This window comes from Tigriopus californicus, chromosome 1 (genome assembly GCF_007210705.1).
Source record: "Tigriopus californicus strain San Diego chromosome 1, Tcal_SD_v2.1, whole genome shotgun sequence".
NCBI lineage: Eukaryota > Metazoa > Arthropoda > Copepoda > Harpacticoida > Harpacticidae > Tigriopus > Tigriopus californicus.
The window spans coordinates 10,266,479-10,287,222 of NC_081440.1; the positions used below are offsets into that span (position 1 = coordinate 10,266,479).

General features: G+C 40.6%; 3 protein-coding genes across 3 annotated transcripts; 1 reads left to right on the plus strand and 2 right to left on the minus strand.

Annotated features, from left to right (window-relative positions):
• Nucleotides 1-2,226: 2,226 nt before the first annotated feature.
• On the minus strand, nucleotides 2,227-6,651 carry LOC131881548 (TBC1 domain family member whacked-like). The gene is made up of 4 exons (XM_059228437.1): nucleotides 6,319-6,651; nucleotides 3,901-4,109; nucleotides 3,531-3,816; nucleotides 2,227-3,457 (listed from the first exon to the last, which is right to left on the minus strand). Exons 1-4 carry the CDS (start codon nucleotides 6,340-6,342, stop codon nucleotides 2,708-2,710), a joined length of 1,269 nt encoding a protein of 422 aa, XP_059084420.1. The 5' UTR covers nucleotides 6,343-6,651; the 3' UTR covers nucleotides 2,227-2,707.
• A 3,982-nt stretch (nucleotides 6,652-10,633) lies between these two features.
• LOC131879185 (copper homeostasis protein cutC homolog) lies at nucleotides 10,634-18,274 on the plus strand. The gene is made up of 3 exons (XM_059225465.1): nucleotides 10,634-10,646; nucleotides 11,842-12,009; nucleotides 17,402-18,274. The coding sequence occupies exons 1-3, from the start codon at nucleotides 10,634-10,636 to the stop codon at nucleotides 18,202-18,204; spliced, it is 984 nt and encodes a 327-aa protein (XP_059081448.1). The 3' UTR covers nucleotides 18,205-18,274.
• On the minus strand, nucleotides 14,274-17,190 carry LOC131883455 (uncharacterized). Its single transcript, XM_059230934.1, has 4 exons — nucleotides 17,130-17,190; nucleotides 16,960-17,043; nucleotides 16,661-16,891; nucleotides 14,274-14,881 (listed from the first exon to the last, which is right to left on the minus strand). Exons 1-4 carry the CDS (start codon nucleotides 17,140-17,142, stop codon nucleotides 14,610-14,612), a joined length of 600 nt encoding a protein of 199 aa, XP_059086917.1. The 5' UTR covers nucleotides 17,143-17,190; the 3' UTR covers nucleotides 14,274-14,609.
• Nucleotides 18,275-20,744: the final 2,470 nt, after the last annotated feature.

Genomic DNA, 20,744 nt, shown 5'->3' on the forward strand with positions numbered 1-20,744 from the left:
ACTTCTGGGATTAGAATTCAAAAACCTCCAGAGAAGAATGTTGATTTATGCACAAATCTTGGTTAAACTTATGCTAAAGTCTAAGTGTATGCAAAAATGTGCTACAGGGTTGTCAATATATTTAGGGGCAAGATTATGGAAATGTTCTATAATCGCATTGTTTCTTCCCTGAAATCACTTATAATGGCCCTATTGATTCAGAACTTCGTCCATGTATCAAAAACCGTCGTGCAACCATTCATATTGGTCTAAAAACCATGAAATGGCATCACGAACTTCGCGTATGACTCAGACCAAGGATACAAGTATCTCGTCCCTTCGTCTTGATTGTGAGGTCACCTGTCCATTCAAATCTTATTCCAATATACGTTTCAAAATGTGTCATTCTCAATAGAAAGGATGCAAGATTGCAAATTCCACTTATCTTGCTTTTTGAACGACGTTTAAGGCCACTAAGTTTCACATAAACAGTCACGACCATTCAGTGTCTTGGGTAAGACGATGCTTATGGCTGCCGTTTGGGAATATGGTCGAAACGTAAAAAATGCTTTTAGTATTCTAAGATCCATATAAAAAGAGCACAATCTTATCAAATAATATTTGGTGCCCATATATGACCCATATATAATATACATGGTGCCACAAAATATCCGGACAATTCTGTATTTTACAAGGATTATATTTCCCACCTTCCTTACCGCCATTATCAGCACCTCAAGATGAAAGATTTGTGATTCTTGTTCATCTGCATATTAATAGAATCATGATTCACCCAAAAATCAGAATTGGGCGGATTTGGTTAGCTCTCTTGAATATGGAGTGATCAGGGATTTTGGTCAAAAGAACTTGTCGAAATTCAAATCAAACTTGGACATATTTTTAATTGGCATTCCAAATCAACTCTGAAAGCCCGTGAAAGACAAACAAAACTAAAAAAAAAAACGTCTGAATTTAATCCCGCAATAAAAAAAAAACACTTACACATATTGGCTACGAATATTATAGCGAAGCACTTGAACAATGTTTCAGGTCGGTATTTGATTGATTTTGCGTATCCAATTACATATTGAAGTCAAAATCAATGCGATGATGTGAAAGTAGCGAGGCATAAAGTTTAACAACTGTCTTTCTCATTTTCCTTTTACTTTATAGAGATTTACCAAAACATATCGAAAATATTTGAAGCGTTTCAAAATAGCACGCTCTTTCTCGATATATTATACATAGTGTAGCATTATATTCATGTCAGTTTTTGTGATATATGCTAGAAAAAGGAAAGTAGTTTGCCATAAAATGTGATAAAAATCTTGAGTTGTCTTGAAGATTTAGTTTATGTCATTTGCCCCTGATTTGAAGTAAAGTAATTTTAAGATTGCCAAATTAATGACACTAACTGTTGACAGTTACGTCTAGGCACAGAAACTTCTACCGAATAACGTATATTTTCTATCGATTTGTTTTCTTATTATTGGCAAACAGTGTAACAATATATGTATCGAATCACAATTCGTTTGAACGTTTAATGAAGTTTTGCATTTTTCTTTAGTCTTGGAATTCGTTTCAAATTGTTTTAGCGTTTCATTAAAAAACACTCAAAAAGGGGCTTTCTTGGTTGGATTTGTTTCAAATCTTAAAAGGTCTGTTAAGTCTACTTTTAATACTTAACTGACTGCTTTGTGATTGTTACGAAATGGATGCACGTATTTCAAAGGACTTTTTTTTTTCTTGCCACATATGGCAATATTTTGTTATCAGCCCTTTTTTTGATCCGAGGTGTTAGGGTCGAATGGTGCACATCGCCCGGCTAGTGAAGTGTGCGTTATCAGATCGGGTCTAAAAGTTTCCTTAAGAAAGGTCGGGGAGGAGATTCTAACCAGGGACCTCTCAGGCATTCCTCCAAAGGTTGTGTCTTTATTTAAGACTTTTACGAGAAAATCATGAGCATCTAGGCATAGTTCAGAATACATAATTAGATGTAAATTTAGAAAACTGTTAGCAAAGATCTTTGTCGACATTTGTAATATTTTGAAGGGCTTCCAGTTATCACAATACAAGGTGCTTAGCGTTCATCTAACTTTCTCTGCCCGGGAATTCCCCAAAAAAGGTTTTCAAACAAATGCTGTTGTGAGATGACATTCCCGGGTAAGACTAGACACAGCTGAATATCAAATAATTTGTTGAACACATGATTCATAATTATCGGTCCTTCGCAAACACCTCCACTCATGACGTTGATAAAGTGTATTTATTTTGTCATAAAATGCATTCTCTGGCAACACGTTTTACCATATTAGCAGGTCTCGGACTTTTTGGACTAGGGCTTTCAAGTCAAAAGAAGGAACAAAGGAGAAAACCAATTTGAGTCAAGGTCTCGGATAAAAGAACTTTGAAATAGAAAGCCTTTTTTTTTCTTGAGTGTGCAGAAGTGGGACATTGCATTTCGTAGAATGGACGAATATGATTATCACAGCAGTGAAGAATGATCAATAGATTGATAAGTTTGTATTTGACGACGTGGAGCGGTAATTTTTTGCACTTTTATGTCCGAGCTTGTAATTACTACGGACTGAGCGACAAAGGAATGAAAGTAGGGGTGCTGATAGCTTGAAAAAGGTAAGTAAATGGAAACTGAGAAATACGTCTATGATGCCGAGGAGTTCATTTCTTATGGAAACCACCTTGATATGATTGATTCAAACCTGCCTTTTTAACTGCCATTTGACTTGGCTGTAGCAGCTGCTAGTTTTGCAGCCTTTCTCCTTTTTACTTGCTTTCGGTGCTCTCTCTCCATGATGTCTTCCTTCAGATTTAGTCTCAAAATTTCCTCCACGAGAACCTCCTCTTGGGTGATGCTAGGAGGAAGATTCTTTAAAGCGTCCAAAGTTTCGTACATGGAGGGACAGTTTTTTCTCACACTTTTGGGCAAGGCTGCTCGAATGAGCACAAGACCCACTCTGAATAGCACTTTGACCCCTTCGCACAGGAACATATCCCAAACCCGCATCACTGTCGGCCACGGTAGGGTTCGAGAATAGACACAGAGAAACCATTCGGTCATGTACAAAACGGGCTCGATTTCTTGTTTCTTCAAGTGTTTATAAATAGCGGGCGACACGCGTCTCAGTAGCCCATGGAGGATATCACCGTCTAATTGGATAGCTTCCAAGCCGGGACTGTAATATCCGGGGATGTATTTGTCGCAGATCATGACCATGCACCAGAAAGCTTGTTCGGCGGGCATATTCATGAGCAGAAGTGCCGCAATCGGCGCCATGGCTTGGCAATACCCTTCGGCCGGATGCAATACACAATAAGCCTTCAGCACTTGAAACAAGCCGGCTTGGCCTATTTTCTCGTAGGTACCGCCAAAGAGCTCATGGGTGGGAAAATTTCGGTGCAAATCCTTCTCAATATCATCGATCCAATTCTGCCCATTTTGTGAATTTGTCTTTTGATTCTGCAATACATAAAAAAGGCTGATGGTGTGCATAGGGCACGAACTGATTCGAGACAAGCGTCGAGTTACTCACATAGAGTCGCTTAAACTGATGCTTCTTATCGGCTTGATTGAGGTAGAAATGAGCACCCGAGAGTTTGAGCCAAGCCGCGGAACGAACCGAAGACGGGATTCCTTTTCGGCAGCGTTCGCGTACTTTTTTGTAGTCTTTCAACATATGTGATTCCCAATCATTCATCATCTCCAACCATTTCGCTTCACGGCGAATTTGGGTTTTAACCAATCGGACCTCCACCTCTTCATCCGGGGCCTCTTTAGTCGAATGAACTTGATTGTCCGGCCCGCTCAAAAAGCCGTATCTAGAACGAGGAACGAGAAACCCTGGGAATATGAGGCGCAGCTCTTACCAGACCAATCAATCTTAGACCCAACCGCTCTCTCACCGGTCTGTCATGCTAGACACCACGGATTCGTCCAGGAATTCGCTACCCACATTGGAGGTGCCGTCAGTGGCACTCAAGCCGGCCTCCTCGTCGGGCCGTACACTCAGTGTGTCTCGCACACGGTTCCAATGGGCGGGCAACTCATCCTCGCGCTCCAGGGTGCCGCGACTGAGCATGCCGGGGATATCCAGGCCCAGACCCAGAAGCTCCTACCAACAGGAAAGAGTCAACAGTCAATCGGTCAGATCCAGATTAATGGCACGCCTGCCGTCCGTCCGTGTCCATAGGTAGGCGTACGGAATGGACCAGACAGGCAGAGGTGAAGGGCGTCACTCGACGGGAAGCCACTGCCCAGACAAACGATCCTAGAGGAGGGCGTGAAGAATCCCCAGAACCCACTCGACATTCTTCCGAGACCACCCGGCCTATCGGCAACAATCGTGTGGGCGGGAATTAGAGTAGGCCACGGAGGACAATGAATGATCAGCCGTGAGCCCCGTTCCTCGACCAGAATGAATGAAGAGAGGAAGAAAAGGAGGAGGAGGAGGAGGAGGGAGGAGGGACTTGAGAGAGTATGCAGGCGGCCAGCAGCAGGCAGGAAAGAAGGAATGTCAAAAATTCGACACAACAATAACTTGGCCCGGAGTGGCATATTCAGCCAGCCCACAGGCTAGGCCAACAGGGCAGCCCATGGATGGCCAGCCCATCCCGTCAACTGAATCTGAGCTTGATTGGTCCATACTCTAGTCCATACTAGTACACGTACGGGCATGCGAGTCTCTGGGCCTGACCTGAAGCGACAACAATATGAACAACAAGAAAAGGAGGAGTACTGCATGCAATTTCTTTCAGGAAATGAAATCTGCGGTTGCGCGAATGCATCATGGTAAATGTTGCGAAGAGCAGTTCTGTCGACGATCCCGATTTCCACACATTATCTGACAATTTGAGATTTTACCCAATACAAATAAAGAATGAATGTTTTCTCTATTACGTTTAAGAAGAGGCTATTTCAATCAAAGATTTGCCATGCTCATGAATTTATATTTTTTTACAGATTTTGTCTCTATAAAATAGCAATTTGAAAAATGGTACTCAAGAGCTTATGATTTCAACGGACCTTCATAAGGAACATCTGACGGGCAAGGTTCAGAAGACGACCTCAGGATCAGAGGGTCCTAATTGAAATCCTAGTAAGACCAATGTGTTCACTCTTAAGGCCACTCACTTTCAAAATTTCCAGAGGTGATGAACTGAAACTGTGAATAAAAGGTGGGGGCCACTGTTTATGACACTTGCTGCTGTATTGATGGCAATCACAAACTTCATCAAAATGGGGCAACTGGCCATCAAGAAATCCTGTAATGAATTGCTTCAAAGGTGTCATAAGCCCAAATCTCTCAGTTTTGTCAAGAGGTATGTGTTGATTAAAATCATTGCTGCTAATTAAAACCACTACTTTATTCTAACACAAAGTAATTTTTCACTCATTCTTGCACTCCTCTGGCTCTCACTTCTGCCAGTATATAGAAACACTGAACTCTCCATCAAGATAAATGATGAGCTTTGATGAAAAGTGCTTTGAAAGTGCAAATTTGATCGTTTCAAAATTATGTTGTCAAAAGCTTATGTAGCTGATCAAGAGCAGGCCGAAAATTCAAATTTTATGTAGTGTTTACAACATAACTTTGAACATGTCTCCTGAATTCCCTAAGCATAGGTTTGGGCTCAAACTTGGCTGAGTTCATTTATTCAACAAGACTTTGTGGTCATATGAAGTGCTTATTTGGAATAAGATGAGCGGTTTAGGAGATAGGATATTTTTGTTCCGTTTGCAGTCCATATCTCTAGAAGTCTGTGCCCCAGCTTTTTAGAAATAACTCATGTTATATTCCCTTATCAACAACTCCTTAGTTGTACACTTCCCTTGAGTAGCCTTGCTGATAAATTGATAAGTGTGCGGGTTTTGGTACGCTGTAAGACTAGTCCCGTGCTACAAAAACTTTTCCACAAAACATTTATTTTTGAGCGTTCACTCAACCTCAGGTATGGCTTCTGTCTGTCGAAAAAATATTGTTAGATCCAGAAGTATCCAAACTCTAGCAAGTTTTACAAGGGCTTTTCTGAGGGCAGCTGCGTGAAATTATTTACGCCATCGGCGAAAAGAGATTATCAATCTATATATAATTGTTTAGTATCAATTTGGTTTGAAAGCAAAAGTACTACAGATTTAGAATATCTTGTCGGCGAATCATTTTCAACCAACGAAACTAGTTGCGCCGGTTTTGTTGTCAGCATTGACAATCGGGTCATTGAGAGAACGAGTGTAACCCTAGCAATCAGAATGAATGGAGTCGGAAAATAACATGATCTATATAATTTATGAGTCAAAAGGCAATACTTAGCATAGAGGCTTACTCTTTCGGTGAGAAGATCCCTCATATTGAATACTTTATGAGGACCAATGAGTTAAAGGGGTATGTTCGATTTACACTCATTGTGGCACTGACACTGTTTTCGATCCAGACTACTGTAGATGCCAGATGAACTGAGTTTCCAATTTGCTCCAAATAAGTCCGAACACTAATTGGGGCGTGAGCCAAAACCGCTTAACCCTTTCTTCAATTTATTTTTTCCTGGCCAATGATGAATGAATGAGTGGTAATCTGTGAAGTGGACGTTAGTTGTTTATCACTTCAAACCGGATTTATTGAACGAACTCCCTCTAGTTCTCGACTCTTACTTTATTTCGTCTCAATGGACATCTTCTGGCATCTGAGATGAGCGCGTGGACTACTGAGTCCAAAACAGGCTCGTTCACATTTGTGCACGGGTAGAGGACCCCTTAGATTCTCTCCCTTGCCGCACTCAAAAATACACAGAGGAACGAATGAGCTTGATTCTGATGAGGCAGAAGGGCCCTCCTTGTGAACTTAAATAGCTGCATGATAGACACCCACATGAAAATGCTGGAGATTTGTTTGGGGTACTCTAAGTCGCAAACTATAGACGAATGAATTCGAAAGATGTGGGATTGGGTACCCAACCCAATTTACCATAAATACTACTCCAAACTACATTAAATAAGCATCCAAATTCTCCATATCAGAGGAATGTTTGATAAAAAAGGTTCTGAAAGAAGGCTCCATAATTAAAATCATTTCAAAACCGGACACTATTGTATTTTTGGTGAGTAAAGGTGTCAAAAAAAATTCATGAGAAAAAAACAGTTGCCACATTTTTAACCATACCCTATAAAACCTTAAATCAATTTAGAAATTTGTCATTGGGGAGCATGGGAAGAGTTTTGGTCTGCAAAAAGTCAACTAACTTATGTGTAAGAGGATTTCAAAATGAATCTCCTAAAAAAAGTGTTATTGCTCTCATGAATTTTTCTCTAAACTTTTGAAATAACAATTGTTTAAATAATGTCTTAGATTTTTTTTGTTTGTGTTTTCACGTGCTTTTCTAACCGCTACAGGGAATGCAATCCCCAGTACTATTAAAATGAAAGGTTATAATTCGTCTACTTATTGCCTTTCAATCTTTATATGATATTTGGTCTATCAACGAATTTGAGTTGGCAGACCGAGCTAGTCCTTGAATGTAGGGTTGATCTGGAATGATATCTAAAAAATTGTCCAATTCTGACTTGAAAGATGCTACCGGATCAATAAGGCCTACGTATTCCCTTTGAATATTAGAGGGCAGCAAATTAAAGAATGAAGGAGCCCGAGAAAGAAGAAATGTGGACTTCATTGTTGGAACTAGCCTGGATTCTCGAGGGCTTGAAGGTGTTCTCAATACGCACATTAAGTCTCTACGGTCACTAGAAGTGACCCTAAATCCTGGGTTGGGACAAAGCTCATGGATGCTTTTGAAGACGTACAGTATCAGATACCTTTCGTACTATTTCTGAAGACTGTACAGTCCCAAATTTTTTAGTCTCTCCCAATATCAGAGCTCTCTCATATCCTCAATGTTCCTAGTAAAACATCTTTGGACCTGCGCAAGCTTTTGCAAACCTGCTGAACTAATTGGAGCCCAAATGGGTGAAGCTTATTCAAGATGTGGCTGGACAATCGACTTGTAAAGAGTTAGCATTGTGATACTTTCTCTGGACTTAAATGTGCAATATATCCAACCACATGTTTGAAAAGCCTTACCAACTTTCAACTGGATATGATCATCAAACTTTCCATTATCTTGGAGGACTACATCTAAATCCTTCACGGATGAGACCTGCTCAATATCCTTACCTTCATCATCTAATAGTGGAGTGTCTAATGGCGTCGACCCAAAGGTCATTGAGCGAAATTTCATTCCGTTTACGGCCATATTACTCTCAGTAACCCAGGAGTAGATTCTATCTAGGTCCTTTGCAAGGCTAGTGGAATCTTGGCCATTCCTACAAGAAACTTACTTGGTGTCGTCAGCTGAAGAAGAGAGACTGGCGGTGGTATTAAGCTTTTGCAGCGGGGCAACGAATATTATAAATAGGAGAGGCCCTAAGATGGAGGGAGACCCTGGGGAACACCTGACTTGACATCATGTATGTGACCCTTCAACCTTAAAAAACTTGCTTCCTATCATGAATGAAGCTTCTTATTCAATTGAGAACCTTGCCTTGGATCCCAATCTCATGAAGTCTATTCAACAGAAGGCCATGATCAGCTTTATCAAAGGCCTTAACAAAATCAAGATAGACAACATCTACTGACTCGTGTCTTTCCAGTCCCTCAATGACCTGCTCTAAATGCTCAATCAGTTGGATAACCGTGCTAAAATGTGCTCGGAACCCATGCTGGCCAGGAGGAAGGACTACATGGATATCAAGAAATTCAACAAGTTTGGACTTCATGATCTTCTCAAACACCTTCGCAATATGTGAAGTGAGAGAAATCGGTCTATAGTTACGGGGGAGCGACTTATCTCCCCCTTTAAAAATTGGAACAACATGAGCTAACTTTAGTGAAGATGGAAACTTGCCCTGATCCAAGATGCAACGCATCAAGTACGAGAAAACAGGAGCGAGAGCCAGTGAGCATCTCATCAGAAACTGAGATGTCACGCCATCAGGACCAGGAGAACTTGAAAGCCTCAAGTCCCTGATGACCTCTAAAGCATCTTGATCTGTGACTACAAGATCATCTAAGTGCTCAAATTGACTAACCTTGTCAATCTCAACAGATTCATTTTCAGAGCAATGAGCTGTTGCTTCCGAACTCAGTGGGATTGAAAACACACTGGAGAACTGATCTCCAAGCATGTTAGCCATAGTCTCTACATTGCTAATGGCTTCCCCATCAGCCTCAAAAGGCCCTCCAGAGTGTTTCATTTTTCTCTTAGAGTTTGCATAAGAGAAAAAAAGCCTTCTGATTCAACCTGACCTCCTGAACCACCTTACTCTCAGTTTGTAATTGGTCATATTCGATGGAGGCCTTAATCTTTCCCTGAACTACGTCCAACTTTTTTTGGAGACTAGCCACAATTACTGGATTTGAAGTGCTCTTCAGCCTATTTGCTAGTTTGCAACTCTTTTTGAACAAAGTCTTCCTATATTTTCGAATTTTAGTCCGTGTCCCACCTTTCGGAACACATTCAAGTATCGCTAGATTGGAGCAAACTTCCTCTAAAACTGAAACTAGTTCGTCAATGGCTGCATTTATGGACGATTCCTGTTTCAGAATTGAAACCAGGTCCAGTTCTTCTAATCTTTCTGCAATTTAGGACCAATGTTCGTCTTTGAACCTGAACTTAGCCAGCCGACCTTTTTGGCCGGTTTTACTCTAGAGCACGCCGGCTTTAGAGTAATGGTCGACCCTATCTCAAGAACATGATGATCTGACAGATTACTAGGCGTCACATGGACATACTGGATCAGATCACGGTCATTGGAAAAGACCAAGTCGAGAACGTTATTTTCTCTAGTGGCTACACCATACCCTTTTGACACCATTTAGGGTGGTCAAACTGACAGCCTTTTCCTTCTTCAGGACAAAGCTGCTTTCTATAAACTGGACAGACTGTTTTCTCCAAAACTATTTTATCCTGCTCAATTATAAGTGGAGACACCACTTCAATCTCTACATTGGTCAAATCGGTCGACTTCTCAAGTACTGGGAGAGCCTGTTCTTCAAGCAACACCCTGGTCTCATTGACCCAAACAGCTAAAGCTTCAATAAAGGGCTTATTGACGACGGAAGGATCGTTCCCTCTAAGACCAAGTCCAAACATTGTCTGGAATAACGTCAGTTGTCCATGAACACGTTTACTTGACTAGCCCTATTGTAATTGACTCATGCAACAATCAAAACCTCGACACATCCCTACGTAAGTCAAAAAGGGGGCGCTCGAGTGCAAGGTGGTAAACAACGACCCCCGTGAGCATGTCCTATTCAAAATCAAAGCTAGAACTTTTTGGATACTTTTAAACCATCCAAATCAAAAGACAAGAGTGTTGACGGAAGCTAAAAGGTGGTCGTCCAATTCAACCCCCTCCCCCCAGTTTTTTTTTTTACTTTTCTAAGATATTTTTCTTCTCCAGTTTTCATTTAATAAAGAGTTGGCATAAAAAAATCCCTGCAAAGAAACTGCCCACATAAATAAAAGCCTTCATTCAAAGTGGAAAATACGTTAGAAAAAACACTAAGTGGGTCATGAAATTTTGCCAAATAGCTGCATCCAAAATCTGGCAGCAATGATAAGTGTATTTTGTTGTGCATGATCTACCATGATTGGCCACGGTGTGACTAAAAAAATCTTATACGATATAAATTCTGAAATGCCTAAAATCAGAAGAAAAAAAAATCTATAAGATTGGCCATGACATAATAGACAAAATGTTCACCTGCGACTGATGGGTGGGAAGAAAAGTTGGGAAGATACCTGTAATCTCTTCTACATTTTCAGGGCTTGAATTGTTACCGAAAAGAGTTCCGCGTTAACCGTTGCTTTTTGGAAAAGTAACGAATTGCCGTTACCGTTACTTTAAGCAAAAGTAAAACGTTACCAGTACTTTAAAAAACCGTTCCGTTACCGATACCGTTACCGGTAGTGTTGCTCAAAAAGTAACGCCTTTCTCATGCCCCGTTTATTTCGAAGTTTCATGCGGTGATAAGAATTCGTCTACTGTATGTAAACTTTCGCTCACCATTATTCAGTTGAATAATAAAATTGCTATTTGTCATGAAACACGGCGCAGAGTATGCACCTTGCCGCCAAGAAACTGCATGTGATACAAAACTTGTTCGTTTTATAAATACGACCCAATTCAGCAACAAAATAACTCAGTTTAATTAGCCAATGTGACCAATAATGAGAAATGTTTGTAGCTTGTGCTGATATTTGGGAATATGAACGTTTTTGAATGCCATCAGTCCCAGGTGAACCATTTGTATAGCACTGGATACACAAATCTATCGTCTTTTTTGCTACGGTTCCATTCCTGCCTCGAATTTTAGAGGCTAAAACATGTTTTCGGTGTGTTTTTGCTCAATCCCTCTACTCCTAACCACAGTCAGTGGCGCAATATCTAACCATCTGCTTTTCACCTTTTGATCATCTAACCATATACGTCACAACGGTCACAACCCCAAACCGCTCAGTTCCCAAACTAATTTCATCTGTAAAAGGAATGAAACGCCGACCAACTCCTCCAATACTGACCCAACCATCGCAAGCGGTTGCAGTTGGCTACAATGCCAGAAACAGTCCACAGACACCAAATCCATATGCATAAATTCGGCCTCATTACGTTCTGCGTTCAGCCATGAATTTGGTTCATTTCACACGAACTTTTTCCCGAATGGCATCAAGTTTTGGCCAAATCTGGATGTTTTTATGCATCGGTCATCAACAATCCTTTCTACACCTGTTTGTTCCGTACAAGGATGGGATAGACTGTTCATTCACTCTGATGTATTTCTCATGGCCTCTGAGTTTCTTCAAAATCCCGAGCTTGTCGTCACTTCATAGAAAAAGCTGGCAACGAACGAAAGATATGCCTGTTGGGTAGCCCCTGCCTGAAGGGTGTGTTGATCGTGTTGATAGAAAAGAGATTTTGCGTTCTGAACTCAGAGAAGCCAGGATTACCTCTCCACCACCTGGGTAAGTAAGTAACGCCTTACTTCATTGCTCTTGAGATTGCCAAGGAGTCAGTTAGGTTGTTGAGTCGGAATCTGGAAGTTTCCGAGAGGATCACATGAAACCGATGAATGGAACAAGTCGAAAGCGACCAGGGTATCTCATTAGAGAAGAAATCGAATAGCACTCACTTGCAATCGATCATGTGTCAACTGATCTTCCACACCCAAACCAACCTTAACTCATGGACGCCATTGCCAGGAAGGATTTCACGTCAATCCAATGGATGACCCCAATCTTAGATAGGATTTGTCAAGTCATCGATGTGATCAAAAAAAGACCATGTTTGTGCCCTATATGGTGAACAAAACTTAAGTCGAAGCCTCGTAAGAACCAGAGTTGGTTGATTGGGTAGAAATAGATAGGAACTAAAAACTGCACTAGTAGAAAGTGTGTACAGTGTGAAATACTTTCCCACCTCGCCCAAGGCAGTTTAAGCTCGAAAGTAGTCTTTCAACATTGAGAAAAATGAAGTTCCTCTTAACGTCAGAATGACCTACGGATCTCAAATCTATCTAATTTTTTTTTTTTATTTCTTCCCATGAACCCCTGAATAAAGCATCATCTTCATCATTTGAACCGAGTTAGAGCCATAAAAAGCTTCCCGTAAAATGGCATGCTATTAGTAATACTTATAGAACCTGCCAGACTTTCTGACAGTTCTGACAGTTCTTACGTTGGCCAAAGATGGATAGTTTCAATATGATATTCCTGGCGGTGCTCCTGCACAAACGAATTCTGGAAAGAATCAAATTAAATAGGCACTATTCTACCCTAATATTTTAACACAACGATGGTCTTTGTTAGAATCATTGCAAATACTGAATTTTATTAGAAGCCGGGTTTTGTTCTGGCTCCCTTGTACCTTACCATTCCCCTTTTTACGAATTCTTGTCATATTTTGATTTGGAGATGTATCCGAAGCCAGGGTTGGCAATTAGTTCATTTCAGTCTTACAGCCTTCAGTACGACCTGGCAGTAGAAGCTGTATTTGTCCAAAAAAATAGTGGGGTCAACAGCCTTTTGATCTGCCGAACTTTTAGTTCACTAAATTGGTTAGTTTCATTTCACTTTCGTTGTTGGAAAGCAATTGGGATCGATCATGGAGGTCTCAATATAACTGGAGGTCTTTCCAATTGTCGTCGGATACCTCGGTAGGCTTTGATCTCATTAAGAAACGGGACTAAAACGGTGATTTAGGCCCTACCTTGGATCGGTTTTCACCCTCCATCCTTTCAACGAGGCTACTGCTGATCATTTCCAGCCATTATACTCCAGTTTTGACTTATTGAACTGTTTATAATTCAAGATCATTAACATTGGAATTCAAGGGTCGTGCAATAGTTGGCTCTTTTTCGCTCAGTAGTGGTTAAAACACCTTTCATTCACTGTCAAGGAGTGCTTGGATGTTTCTGGCAACCACTGACATTAAATATATTTTGGAACGTAACACGAATTCCTCTCACTCGTAATTTTTATCCATGCAAGTCAAATTTCGTTGTTCGCCATGTTTTATCACCCGTTTAGGCAAACCTAAACGTGGACTAGTGAGAATTTGAACCATAGAAAAAAGTGGTGGCGAGAAATCCTCTACATACTACACCCTTGAGCTACAGCGTAAAACTTGTCATGATCATCCCTATAATTTGAATGTCTATGGCGAGCGAATCTGCGTGGCGTGGATCGCGTGACTAAGATGTTTTCAATTTCTGGTCGGGAGGTTCAGTTTAATAGTTTCTAAATTTTCCTTTTTTACCATTGGGGTACATTTGGCGGCGTCAAATATGTCCATTGTACCGTTGTCCATGGATCGATCCAATACTCTTGTTTCTCCTTCAGTGTCCCTCGATTGTCATCGCAATTCACCTTGATCCTTGAAAACACTATGTCTGCCATCTCGAATGAAATGGACGAGAAATTTCAAGAGCTGGCGTCCACCAAAACTGTCCGAGGCGTCCTCATCTTGAACAATGACGGTGCACCCATCAAGACGAGTCTGGAGCCTAAAGCAACGGAATCTTACGCTAATATGCTGCATGAGATTGTGAGTTTAGCTCGGAAATTGTTTCTGGAAAATGATCCCAACAACGATCTGACATTCGTCAGATTCAGGCTCAAGAAGCACGAGATCATGGTGGCTCCCGACAAACAGTATTATCTAGTAGTTATTCACCATCCACAAGAATAGATTGCCCTTTTCATGTGATATCATAGTTGGTGCCTCGATGTAGGATGCAACATTGTATTTGGAATAAATATATACGCCATAAAACATCCTCAACACGAGCTATTCATCTTTTCAAACCTTTGGGTAAATTATGAGATTGTAGGTAATCCACAGGGTGGTAGTCAATTTCAGATCCATGTTTCGTTTCCTCTAAATCGAGATCTAAAATTGGGCTGTTTGGAGAGAAGGTGCAATTCTGTCAACGTCGGCATTACATTCATAGTGAACAGGGTTGTTGTTTCATCGTAACTATACAACAACAGTCAAAACAAACTCTCCTCCCCACGAAATGGTTTTACTTTTGTGCACATCTGCGCACTTTTATCGAATAATCAGCTTAAATTTCAACTCTATGGGCACGATCATCCTTGTAGCCATGACGTTTCCGAAGACGATCCCACTGGTAGCCGGCTCCACTCTTTCTGAGCCTCTCTAGAACATTATTGTTGCGTGACATGTGAAGTGAGGAAATAGGATACTCGCCCATTTCCAAGGACTCTGGATCACTTCTCCGAAGTCGATCCCAATTGAATCCCGACCCCCCTAGTCGCATCCGATCCCAATTGTATTGGTTCTGTTCCATTTGATCCCATGCGAGTGAACGATTTTCTGGAAAGAAGTGAATCAGAAAAGTTATTCCTCCATTTTCCGAACCACGATTTTTAAAAAGCATTTTGATGGTTCATGACATCGGGATGGTTGTCTATGGGGAAGTTTAGGCAAGCTCTGGCAGGTTCCTTTGTTTGCTGGTACCAGTGCCAGTGATGCAAGTTTGGGGCTTCAAACACGTCTTTGAGAAGCTGACCCTTCTTTCATATAGCTACATGAGGAAAGGTCAGCTTCGTTAAAACCAGCTTGAAACGCCATTTTAGCATCACTGGCATTGGCAGGCAAGTTTGTTTGCTGGTACCAGCGCTTGCCTAAATGTCCGAATGGAGCTTGATTCACCAACGAACGAATAACATCACTAACGCAGTTCCAACGGGATTTTGCTTTGATTGTTCCTGAATGAAAAGAGCGAGTTGGGGTTCCCGTTCCCTTCCCGAAAAGAGGAATTCGTTATTTTTAGAGGGCTCTAGTTATCTTACCCTTCCTTCTCAAAATGACAAAGATAAGGTGGAAATGAAATATTAGGGAAACCATAAACGGCTCAAAGAGTTAGTCCAGTTGTGTTGAACATGAGTAGTCATAACTAGAGAGCAGGGTGATATGTTAGTTTTGAGAGAGATACTGAATATTTAGTAGTTTTTGAATGAAGGTTTGATATTTTCTAGCAAAAGGCTGAAGGAAAATGGTAGTAAATTGAAATAAACCGTTAAGAAATTTTCATGAATGAGTGAAATAATGTTAAAAATAAAAATATCATGAAACATTGTGGAAACTCACTTTCGCCATACTTCTGTTCCTCGTTTCAAAACTGTAACCTCATATTTTGTGATCTTTTAAAATCAAACAATTTGTCAATTGCGATATCCTTCAGTTGTCAGAGAGGCAGAAGGAGTAAAACAATTTGAGAATTTTGGTCAGCATTAATTGATTCTTTTTTCTGTTTGTTTTCAATTTTGATATGTACACTGTTTTAGAAAAAGATTCAGAAAAATATCCAGAATCCGCTTTTTCCACAAACTTTGAGTTCTAAATCGGTTTATTGTGAAGCCTGTGAAACATTATTTGGCATCAGCGTTCTTTTGTGTTAAAGAATAAAACTCGCAAAAAGGCGATCATTCTCTAGCAATGCAAAAACCATAATGAGAAAGATCTTCAAGGTAGAATCGATATGTTTTTCTTGCATTTTACTTAAAACATGCGTAATATTTTCTCAGACCAAAAGGGCTGAAATTGTAGTCCAGCTCCGTTCAATTGACGACCCTTTAACTAAAGTGATGGCATCCAAGCAATGTAACGTGACAAAAACAAGAATCATATGCATGTACTGAAAATTCTATCCATTGCTATTGCTATACATTTTAATGTTTGGCTTTTAGCACTTTGACCATGAAGCTTACTTACAGCTTCCTTCAGTTGCTCCTATGGAACCGATAATACAAAGGCCGCTTTTGGGGTCGAAAAAGGGACCGACTAACGAGTAGCTTCCTAAAGTTTTTTTAGTCGTGACAACTGGCACCCAAATTTGAAATGTAATGAGCTAACAATTACTTTTTTTTGAAGAACGAACGAATAACTATGACTTCGTTTCTTGAAATTTCTTTACTTCTCCCTTGCAAACTTGCCTTAATTGATGCTAATAATACATCACTTTCAACGTACATCCACTTTTTGGGTTTTGAACCTACTCTCGTCCCCTTAGATTACTTCCAGTTTCAAAGTGGTTGCACAAAATGTCACTGGAAATAGAGCTTCAGCTAGATCTCTTTCCTCGTAACTTACCTTGACTTCGTTTTCCGACCCATGGAAGGAATTTCTTGGGCTTGGGAATATCTTCCTTGCTGATGAGGGCTCGTTTTCCTGCCCAAGGCGAATATTCTGATCGCTTTTTCCGTCCCATCCATGGCGAGTATGATTCCTCTCTTTTTACGAGGCTCTTGGACCAAGTTTTTATAGGTGTTTCTAATTGACCTCGTGGGGTGGTATCAAGTGGACGGATCTGACCGTGTTCCCCTAAAATTTGGACACAGTGAGTCAATAGTTGAATGGTTGTCCTCTTTCTGTAATCCCAGAGATATTACCATTCGGATTGGATAAGGGCCCCGAAAATCCAATGATCTCAGATATGCATGAGAGTACCACAATCGCAAGGAGACACCTATGATCTTTTAGGAACAAAAATAGACGGTTTGAGCACACCCTTCACTAGTCAAATTGAAGAATATGGTAGAACCAAGCGATCTCTACTTACTGCCACTCTGCATCGTCAAGCTCCAAGTTGCGAATGCCCGATGGTCGTCGTCCTGCTTTTATTTTTATACTGTGCAGCGCTTGTTGCCTGTTTAAATTAGCTACTTGCCCTTTGGGCCTTTGACTTACATTGCTTTTGATCACATTGCTTCATGCTCATCATGAAAAATGGTAGTGGCTCCTTCAGAAGTGTTTGGATCCTCTTGTGGAAATTCAACCGAAGTTGTGCCCTTTAGTCGGACTAATTAATTGCCTTTCTTACATATGTTCCAGCTGACCATACTCGTGCCATGGAAGTGTGTGTGGACAATGCTCGTTCAGCCTTGAACGCAGTGGCTGGTGGAGCTCGCCGCCTTGAGTTATGTTCCTCATTAGTTGAAGGAGGATTGACACCCTCCCCAGGGATGCTGAAACATTTGAAGCAAACTCTCCCCGAGACATGCATCTTTGTTTTAATCCGCCCTCGAGGAGGCGATTTCCTTTTTGATAACACGGAGCTGAGGATAATGCAAGAAGATATTCGGATTTTGAGCCAAAACGGAGCCGACGGATTTGTATTTGGTTGCTTAACAAGCGACGGCCACGTGGATGAATCGGCTTGTAGAGTATTGAAGGCCGTGTGTGAAGGAAAGCCAATGACCTTCCATCGAGCTTTTGATATGGTTGCCGATCCCTTGAGGACTGCCAAAACTTTGATTGACCTTGGTTTTCATCGTATTCTGAGCAGTGGACAATCGCCAAGTGCTTGGGAAGGACGTCTGCTACTTCGGTCATTGGTGGAGGCTGTCGGCGATGAAATTGTTGTCATGCCGGGAGGAGGCATATCTTCTGACAACTTGGAGGATATACTCGTAACCACGCGCTGTAAGGAATTCCATGCTAGCGCCCGAGAGACAGTCCAATCCAAGATGTTATTTCGAAATGAAATGTGTTCCATGGGATCAAACAGTGAGGAGTTCACGATGAAAGTGACCTCCATGGAAAAGGTGTCTTCGCTCGTCAAACTGTTTGCTGAAGTCCAGCAACGATTGGATCAAAATATGTCAAGAAATATTTGGAATGAAAAAGATCAGTGAGGCGAAGCTCGAAATAAGAAATTGGTCTTTCATTTCTACAGAGTCCGAAATAAATTCACATTTTGTCATAGTGGGGCATTTACAAACATTCAATTGAGACACTGGAGGCATCAGAAGAACATCGCCAAAATTTCATTCCGCACGAATTCCTTGAAAATAAGGATGCTGGTCTATCTTGCGACAAAAGTTGATTGAACAAAATCGACAGTATGAAACGCATAAAACTGCTTCAATAACAACCTAAATGTGGAAAAACCCCTGGAATTGACATAAATGGTAATCCATAAGATCACAAATGTGACACAAAAATTAATTTATATTGGTAACACAAATCCTTCAATTTTCAAGCAGAGATGTGGCCATGAGAGTCAGAAAACATAATATTTTGTTGAAAGGTCAAAGGAAGGCCAGAGTTAAGGTCCTACAAAGGTCAAGTTGACGAGATCGCATCAGTCAACAAAATTAATGTAGAGACATTGTTTTGGCCCAACTCGGCAAATTGCACAATTCTGCTATGGCCAAAATGGCATGGTATGAGCAAAATGAAATCAATATTGCACCCAAACAATGGAACCCAAAATACGACCAATCAAAGAAACCTGGTCATTCGTGAAAGGAGCTTTGAAGAAAACAGACTTTCAATATCCCTTGTTGTTTCTAAAGCTGAAAAAGCATGAAATAATTGCATTGGACCATGGACATGCCAAAACCATCAAAGTAAGAGTTTTTGGCTTTATTAGATATTATAAGAAATATTTTTTCTTACTATGACCAATAATGCCATGGTTACGAAAGCTAATTTGCTTTTTGAGGCAGGCACATTTACCACCAATCAACATATTTCAACGAAAATCTAATGTCATAGTCTTATTTTACAATCAAACTAATTATGAGTAGGGACGGACAAATTGGGTAAAGAGAATTCGTCACTAAAGACCACTTATTGGTTACGAAGTTTGAAATCAAAGGTTGCCGCCAAAATAATGACATAGGAAGCTTAATTTTGAATAATTGATGTCAAATGTTAAAATGTGCAGGCCTAAAGTACTTCACTTTTGGTTGAGAAACAAGGGAGAACACAAATGAAACAAGCCAGTTTCAAGTCAAGAGACAAGCTAAGCAGGGCGCTAAGATAGTTAAGCGGTCCAAAAAAACGCAACATAGCTACCTTCCTTACCTCCTCCAAGCTAACTGTGTTTGATTAATGAGGAAGAAGATATCCAACTTTCATTCAGCTAGATCAATGTAAAAACTAGATCAATGTTGCAGATCTACAACTGGGAAAAGAGGAAAAATAAGCAAGGTGAAGCATTACTTGACCCAATCAAAAAACCGTTATGTTAATTTAGTCTAAAATTGAGGCAAAAGTCGTTTTTTTTTAAATGCACTTTTGAATTTTGTACTTTGGAAAAAATATCTGAAAGTTCTTTCTTTTTGATTTTGTTACACTTTCTGGCCTATTTTGCACCTTTTTCTGCATATATTGGGCTTATTTTTGGCACCATTTTGTCTCTAAATGCTTTTCTAATTGCACATTTTGCCCGTCCCTAATCATGAGAGACATTAAGTTGTTAATCTATTTCGGCCCTCTCTATCAAACTGATTATCAAATATGCATTAAAGTGAGTTTCCAGAACAATGATACTTGAACTTAATATAATTGTTTAGGATATTATAACATTGGGCAAGGACGCATTTAATCCAGTCCTCTTTGCATTAGGAGAAACATTTCTGGGGCATAAGCGTCGACCGACGTCACGAAAAAGCGAGCGAAATTCAAAGTAAGAGACATTTTATGATATGTAGGTGGATTAAATCTGGCCTGGGAGATGATGAGAACTTCAGTTTCTTTATCTATTTAAACACATCACCTGTTGAGAAATACACAATGTTCATTCAGTGCTTCCCCTCGTGTGTATACGTCGTCCTTGGATGGCATGTGTTTTGTGTCCTCTTTGGTGAACACTGACCCGAAGAAATCATTCAGTACATTAGGCGATTCAGAAAGGTCGTCTGTATGCCTCCCATCAGATTTGACTATTGGTGAAATGCTTCTCCTGAACTTGGATTTGGACCTCAAGTAGTTTTTTCCACACACACACATTGGGTAATGGTAAGTTATCTTGGAGATTTCTTTCCCAAACCTTGCAAAAAATTTGTCACTGCCAGCAAAGAAAACTACTAAAGCAATAGCGGCAAGTTCTCGCCTTAAGCAGTGGAAGATACCTCTGTTGAAGTCATTGGTCATTTTTGAGGACCTGTAGAGCATCAATTCTTTCGGGATCCGAGGTCAGAATGAGGTCATGATTCTTCCTGGTGTTGCCGCCCTCGTACTTGAATTGGGCGAGAAATACATCTTTAACAGCTTCAATGAATTGATGCTCTTGTGTCCTCTGGGGGCCACATTTTCCCACTCGATGTGACCATGGTTGAAGTCTCCACTCAGGACTTGTGCTCTTTTAGTATGCTTGATAAAGATGTTGAACTTTAACAAACGTGTCAAGTCTGTCCTTTGTTGAGAGTACGGAGTGGTAGGAAAA